The sequence below is a fragment of the Pristis pectinata genome, chromosome 17, assembly GCF_009764475.1.
Source record: "Pristis pectinata isolate sPriPec2 chromosome 17, sPriPec2.1.pri, whole genome shotgun sequence".
Classification (NCBI taxonomy): domain Eukaryota; kingdom Metazoa; phylum Chordata; class Chondrichthyes; order Rhinopristiformes; family Pristidae; genus Pristis; species Pristis pectinata.
The window spans coordinates 30,465,175-30,473,479 of NC_067421.1; the positions used below are offsets into that span (position 1 = coordinate 30,465,175).

At 42.2% G+C, this 8,305-nt stretch overlaps 1 protein-coding gene across 1 annotated transcript in view; it reads right to left on the bottom strand.

Moving 5' to 3' along the window:
• The window catches only part of LOC127579325 (tetratricopeptide repeat protein 28-like), a 603,896-nt gene extending 602,250 nt beyond the window's left edge, over positions 1-1,646 (bottom strand). The window contains 1 exon segment of the mRNA XM_052032043.1: positions 1,471-1,646. Coding sequence (XP_051888003.1) covers positions 1,471-1,497 — 27 coding nt within the window. The 5' untranslated portion in view covers positions 1,498-1,646.
• Positions 1,647-8,305: the final 6,659 nt, after the last annotated feature.

Consider the following 8,305-nt stretch of genomic DNA (forward strand, 5'->3'; position numbering starts at 1 on the left):
TATAATTTTATTTTAAGAAAAAGTGCACAGACTAATGAATCTAACTATCAAATAGATTATGTGACCAATCTGCTTAGACACTAACTCTAAAATAAAGCAACATTTTTTTGTTTTTCCAAGATACTCAACATTTGCATAAGAAGTTTTATATGATAACCAAGTTATTTCCTGTAATGTTGCATTGATTGCACCTTTATTTATTGGCAATTTTCCTCCTTCAAGCTAAGCTGCTTCTTTTTTTAAAATCTGACCAGTCTGAAGAGTTATACTACACAGAACCAGCAACTTACTTCTTGAGTTTAACTAATAATGCATCTTAAGATACAGTGTGGCCTGGGTATTACTCTGATACTTCATGTTAAATGGACTGCAATAAATGCCTCCCTGCTCAGTACAGCTCATATCATGAACTGAACACAGTAAGGGTTTGAACCTGCAACCTTCACTCCACAGCCAACACCAGCCAACGTCAAATTAATTCTTAAATTAGGACATCAATATTGTCGACTACATGGAACACCCTCACTTGCCAAACGAAGCATCAGTCAGAAACATTTAAAAAAATACACATTCATAGATTGAATAGAACAGTCATCTTTTGAGAGTCAGTCGATGATTATAAACTTTTGTGGACAAATTCTAGGAACAGTAAACAGACTCCAATTCAGGGGAAGCCCTTGGATTGGTTGATCATGGACCCTCATAATTTTTTCTTGCTTCTGGGTCACTGCTTTCTAAAAAACCAAGCAAGTTCCAAGGAAGGGGGGTAACTAGTGTGTAGTTACTTGTGTGGAGTGGGGTTATTCCTGCGAGTGCGCGCTCGAATCAACTGATCACTCACTTTTGAAAAAACCCACAGCATTCCTGTCTTCAAAAATAAGAAACCGTTAGAAAGTTGCCACCCACCCCTCTAAGTCTTTCCTCTTCCCTTCCTTAAAAACTCTAACTTATGGTCCGATTGGGTGACACCCCCCCCCCCAACTCATTGCGTGTGTGTTGTTGGGGGGGGGGGGGGAAACTAAACGCTCGGTGAGGCGAGCGAGTTGGGGGATAGTTCGAGGCCAAGGCAGGGATCCTGCAGTCAGAGCTCGCAGGCCCCAACCTCCCACAACTATGCTCGTTCGGAAAAGGGAAGGGGGGGGGGGGGGGGTTAATGTTGGTTCCTAAACAAGAATCTGCGCTTCATTATTTGAACGCTAACCGGACATTAACTACGTTGCCAAATCCCCTTTATTTTAACTTGAACTTCGGGAGGGAAAATTCACTGAGGTGGACATGAATCACTGAAAACAAGAACATTATTCGCCGCACGTTGAAAAGTTAAAGTCAGGACAAAAAGTTGAGAACTCCTCGCCCCACCCCTGTCAACATTTCTCGGGCTCCAAAAAGAGGGGAGAAAAAATAAAGGGGAGCTGTGTGTTGGTGGGGGGGGGGGTTAGTTGGGTGGGGGGGTTAGTTGTTCTCTCTCACCTTCTCCCTCTTGCTGTCTGCCTCCATGGTGCTGTTCACTGTGCTCTCGCCTCACTGAACCGTCCGAGCGCAGGGGAACCTCGCCATCGACTCTCGGCACCAGCTCCTCGGGCTCCGCTCCGACTGACTCTCTCTCCCGCTCGCTCTCCGATCCCTTTCTTTCCCCCTTATTAAAAGTTCGCCATGTTGCTCCACATACTTTTTTTCTCCCCCCAACCACCCCCTCCCCCCTTGGCACCAGCCTCCCTTCTGGAGCGCAGTGATATAACGGATATGGCTGCAGAATCCCGAGTTACAAGCGCTCGGCGCTGCCAAACTCGACCAGACCAGACGCGACCCGACCCCCAGCGAACACACCCCAATCCAATGCCCCGAACAACCTCCGCATGCCCTTCCCCCCACCCGAGACAGTCCTAATCCCACAATAAATACGACGGACCACAATAAAATATCCGCATCTCCCCCAGATGTGGCTCCAATTCCCAAATAACCGCATCAGTCTCCGTATCTCCCGCAGGCACTATCCTAATCCCACATACACAATTCCCCTGGACACATCACTAAACCCCAGTACCCCAAACCCCAACAAAAGTCACATCTCTCCTCTGGACACAGCCACAAACCCCAATCAAATACTCCCAAATTCCATGAAACACCCCATCAATCTCCATCCACGTTGCCTCTGGACAAACTAATTCCCAATTAAACGCCCTATCTTCCCATATCCTGCACCAATCTCCTACTCCTATTACCCCAAATCCCAATCACCAAACATACCAACTCCCAAATATCCCACATTAATTCCTATATAATTCACCATACACAATCCCAATCTCAGCAATTTGCCTTACGGTTAACTTCATCTACCCCTGCCCTCAAGGCACAGTCCCAACTCCTTTCAAACCTCTCTGCTAGAACCTGGAATTACAGTATTTCAGACTCATCCAATAATTAACATTATTTCCAGAATGGAAAAAGATTAAAATATACCCAATCAGGTCCTTATCACTCTATTAGGGTGTCTTAGATTATTATTTTTTAGATCCCTGTTAAATCCATTTGGCTCTCATTTGGACGTGACAAGATGTGCGCCCATCATATTCTGACCTTCCTTTTAGGGTAAGTTTACACAACAGCAGCACTGCAGGAAAGCTCCTCTCAATGGTTGTAATACCATTACAGAGCCAGGTGCAGCAAGGAATCCTGTTAGTGTCAAGCAAAACAGTTTGGAATATGGTACTATTGTGTTGTAAAAACAATATAAAATCACTTACTTTCAACCTGCCAAACATACACACCCCAAGATCTCCTACATATATCGATGCACTCCCCAAGACTTACAAACTTGTGAAAGCATCAGTTGCACAAAGAAACACATTATTTTGAACAATGTTTTGTATTAGTGGAGGAGAATGTAAATAATTTCCAGGGGCATTATGTGAATATTCTTGCCAGAGAATGTTGTGGACCAAACCTACAGATCTCCACTGTTTTCAGAGTTTATTAACCCCATTTCTCACTTCCTGTCAGTTTATTAATCTGATGCCCAAATCATCAATTAGACCCCAGCTATACTTGAGAACCCAACTAATTAAGTTTACCTTATGCTCCAATTCCATTGTGAGCATTCCAATGTAATTTTTATTAATGGTCCTTAGCTATAACTAACTATGGTGTGAAAATCTATTCTGAATTTTTATTAAAAAAAATTGTTAAACTGTGTTTAACATTTCCATTATACAGTTAGTCACATAATCCTTGTTATAACCACTTTAATTGGACACATTATGTTTGTCAAATCTGTGTAGGACAGACAACTTTTAAAAGAAGAGTGCAAATGATAGCAATTCTTTTAAATATTAATAGCATTTAACTCCCATTCTCTATGCTTCAGTTACTAAACACAGTTTGATGCTGCTTCCACAGTGCTGCATGTATGATACTTTCAAATTGGAGTCAAATGACAATTTTTTGAAAATCATAATTCAAACAATGCCATAGCATACATCTCAAAGAGTTAGTGATTAGTGACAGTTGACATGTTTAGGAACTGCCAGAGACAGAAAGAAGTAACAGGAACTTTAGAAATCCTGCAAAACATTTTAATGTGTGAGGAGATTTATTCCTTGGTTGAAGAGAATGTTTCAACCAACCACAAAAACAGAGCATACCATCCACACAATAAGAATATTAATGCAAAAAGAGTTCAGAGCAAATAAAAAAACACTATAATTCAGCAAGTATCAAGCAAACAGTTCAAAATTTCCAATAGATAGTTGGACTATTTTTTTAAAAATTAAATTTTTTCTTGAATTTATCACAAGTGTCACTTGAGAGGAAGGTATGACTTAAAGAAGAGCAAAGTTAGTAGTTGTCATGATCCTTGTGGTATCTTTAACATGAATTAATGGTATGTTTTTAATAAACTCCCAGAAAAACTTCCAACTGGGGAACAGAAAGAATGGTGGGAAACTGAGGGAAGGAATGTAATGCTTAACAATAGGATTCCTGCATTTTGTCACAGAAGAAAAAAGATGCCAATGAAAACCAAAGCATTCTGAGAACTTAAAAATGTTTTACACAAAAAAAAACTGCCTATGGCTTACTGCAGAAACAGAAAAGTCTGGTGATGGCAAAAAGTCTTCATGCATTCACTGAATGACTTTGATTGAAAAATAATTGAATTGAAACATAGAACATTACAGCATAGTACAGGCCCTTCAGCCCACAATGTTGTGCCGACATTTTATCCTGCTCTAAGATCTATCTAATCCTTCCTTCCCAGATAGCCCTCCATTTTTCTATCACTCATGTGGCTATCTAAGAGTCTCTTAAATGTCCCTAATGTATCTGCCTCCACCACCTCTGCTGGCAGTGCGTTCCACGCACCCACCACTTTGTATAAAAAACTTACCTCTGACATCCCCCTATACCTTCCTCCAATCACTTTAAAATTATGTCCCCTCATGTTAGCCATTTTCGCCCTGGGAAAAATGTGTCTGGCTGTCCACTTGATCTATGCTCCTTATCATCTTGTACACCTCTATCAAGTCACCTCTCATTCTCCTTCTCTCCAAAGAGAAAAGCCCTAGCTCGCTCAACCTATCCTCATAAGGCATGCTCTCCAATCCAGGCAGCATCCTGGTAAATCTCCTCTGCACCCTCTCTAAAGCTTCCACATCCTTCCTATAATGAGGCGACCATAACTGAACACAATACTCTATGTTCTAACCAGAGTTCGATAGAGCTGCAACATTACCTCACGGCTCTTGAACTCAATACCCCGACGAATGAAGGCCAACACACCATACGCCTTCTCAACAACCCTATCGAACTGCGTGGCAACCTTGAGGGATCTATGGACGTGGACCCCAAGATCCCTCCATTCCTCCACAGTGCTAAGAGTCCTGCCATTAACCTTGTAATTCTGCTTTCAAATTTGATCTCCCAAAGTGTATCACTTCACACTTTTCCAGGTTGAACTCCATCTGCCACCTCAGCCCAGCTCTGCATCCTATCAATGTCCTGTTGTAACCTACAGCAACCTTCTACTCTATCCACACCACCAACCTTTGTGTCATCTGAAAATTTACTAACCCACCCTTCCACATCCTCATCCAAGTCATTTATAAAAATCACAAAGAGCAGGGGTCCCAGAACAGATCCCTGTGGAACACCACTGGTCACCAACCTCCAGGCAGAATACACTCCACAAAGAGGTTTTACAAAGAGGCTCCACAAAGAGAAAACAAAGAGGTTTCTCACATGTGGTTGTCACACTGTGTCACTTAAACTTCAGATTCAAATTCATTCAGCAAACACTACTTCAAAAGGCCGACTGGATCTATTACTCAAAATGTGAGAGTCTTTCCAAGTATTTTTTGGTGCAACCAATGAGAGTCATAATTACGCTAAACAGTCCCTAATGAAATTAACTGTACTGAGAACCATCTGGTCAAATCAAATGCTTCAAATGAATCAGATTCCTAGCTAATATTAAGAAAGATATTACTCCAAAATAACAAACGGTAAACATGAATTGTGGAAATTGTTAATGAACCTGTCAGAATATTTCAATGAATAACACCCTTTCAATGGTTTTATATGCATATTCTGATGATTGAAAAAAATGACCTTTTGAATAACCCTTGAATGAATTAATAGTCAATGTCAGAGTTCACAGCTTTTTAAACAATGAAAAGGGAATATCAGTGAATGTATGCAACTTTCCTCTACAGGCTTTGGTTCTGTATGACTGAACCACTGTGATGCAAGACAAAACTGGAAAACCATCAATTGTTATGCCACTCTCAGCTCAGTTCTCAAGCAAAAATATAGCCAGCAACCATGAACATTTTATTTGAAAATACTCTCGAAGCAATTAATCATTTAGTATTCTCAGAGATCAATGCAAGTTGGAATGGATGTTTCCAGATCATAAAACATCTTCAAATGGGCAAATTGAGCCAGCAAGTTAAAAACTGAAATACAGAGCAACAAGAGTAAGACATCAACTCAAAGAGCAGCAGAGTTAGCCCTGGTGTCCAGACCAATACTTATCCCTCCTTCATCGTCACAAAAAATGATTACCCAATCTGGCTGTATTCAGCCATGCTCTTTGTCACTGCACTCTTTGCAGCTCTGTGGAACCAATCAACCTCAAGACTTGACAAAGAGGTGATTTAATCCACAAGGTGGCAAGTTTCTTTCAACCCATTGACATATGGCTGTTTGTGGGAGCTTGCTGTGTGTTTTGTTTTATATGCATTCAAGGGATGTGGGCTTTGCAGCCTGAGCCAGCATTTAATTGCCCATCCCTAGTTGTCCTTGAGAAGATGGTAGTGAGCTGCCTTTCTGAATCACTGCAGTCTTTTGAAGTGTGGGTATATTCACAATGCTGTTAAGGAGAGATTTCCAGGATTTTGACCCAGTGGCGATGAAGGAATGACAATATCTTTCCAAGTCAGGATGGTGGTTGGTTGGAGGGCAACTTCTTGGTGGTGGTGTTCCCAGGTTTTTGCTGCTCTATCTGATAGAGGTTGTGGGTTTGGAAACTGTTAAGGACTTTTGCTGAGTTGCTGCAGTGCATCCTGTAATTGGTACATACTGCTGTTACTGTGCATCAGTGACAGAGTGAGTGACTGGTTGTAGATGGGGTGCCTATCAAGTGGACTGATTTGTCCTGTGTGGTGTCAAGCTTCTTGAGTATTGTTAAAACTGCACTGATCCGGGTAAGTGGAGAGTATTCAATCACACTCCTGACTTGAGCCTTGTAGATGGTGGCGAGGATTTGGGGCATGAGGAGGGGAGTTACTCACCACAGGATTCCTAGCCTCCTACCTGCTCTTGTAACCACATTTTGTATATGGCTACTCCAGTTCAGTTTCTGGTCAATGGTAACCCCTAGGAGAGGATTCAGTGGGGTGGATTTTTTCTTGTTGGATATTGTCCTTCCCTGGCGCTTGTGTGGCGTGTATGTTACTTGCCACCTGTCACCCCAGGCCTGGATATTGTCCAGGTCTTGCTGCATTTGGTTGTGGACTGCTTCATTATCTGAGGAGTCACAAATGGTGCTGAATATTGTGCAATCGTCAGCGAACATCTGACCTTACAACTGAAGGAAGATCATTGATGAAGCAGCCTGAAGATGGTTGGGCCAAGGGCACTACCCTGAGGAACTCCTGCAGAAATGTCCTGCAGCCACCAGCCACCACAACCATCTTCCTTTGTGCTAAGTATGATTCCAACCAGTGGAGGGTTTCCCCCTAATTCCCATTGGCTCCAGTTTAGCCAGGGTTCCTTGATGCCATGTTCAATCGAATGCTACCTTGATGTCAAAGACAGTTACTCTCACTTCACCTCTGGAGTTCAGTTCTTTTGTCCATTTTTGGACCAAGGCCATGATAAGATCAGGAGGTGAGTGACTTTGGCAGAACCTAAATTGAGCTTCTGTGAGCAGGTTGTTGCTAAGAAAGTTTTGCTTGATAGCACTATTGATTAGTCCTTCCATCACTACAAGAATAGACTAATGGGGTGGTAATTGGCTGGGTTGGATTTGTCTTGCTTCTTATGCACAGGACATAACTGGGCAACTTTCCACATTGTTGAGTAGATACCAGTGTTGCAGTTGTACTGACACAGCTTGGCCACGGTCACGGCCAGTTCTGGAGCACAAGTCTTCAGTACTATTGCCTGAATGTTGTCAGGGCCCATAGCCTTTGCTGTGTCCAATGTCTTTAGCCGTTTCTTGATATCACATGCAGTGAATTGAAATGGCTGAAGACTGGCATCTATCATACTGGGGACCACTGGAGGAGGCAGAGATGGATCATCCACTCACTCTTCTGGCTGAAGATTCTTGCAAATGCTTCAGATTTCTCTTTTGCAGCGATGTGTGAATTGGTTGCCAAGTTTCCAAGATTACGAGTGGTGATTTGATGGATGTGTATGTGATCACAAAAGGCTCTAGGAAGGCTAAACAGAAGCGGTCCCTATTAATGGATGGCCTCAGGGCTCACAAAAGCCACAAGGTGATGCACAATTATTTCATGCAGACAGAGGTTTTAACCTGAAACTCACTGCCTGCAAGGGTGGCAGAAACAGTCAGGGATTTCAAAGGAAATTGAATACATGCTTGAGGGAAAATAATGTTCAGAAATACAGGAAAGGACACAAGAATAGGACTATGTGGAATGTATTGCAGCACAGACTTGAAGCCAGCAAAGACTCGAATGTCCAAATGATCTACTTCCTTGCCAATGTTGATAAAATGATTCTAATTCAAAAATAACTCATTAATTGAAAAGTGCCCAGAGACCAAGAAGAGAACTTTATA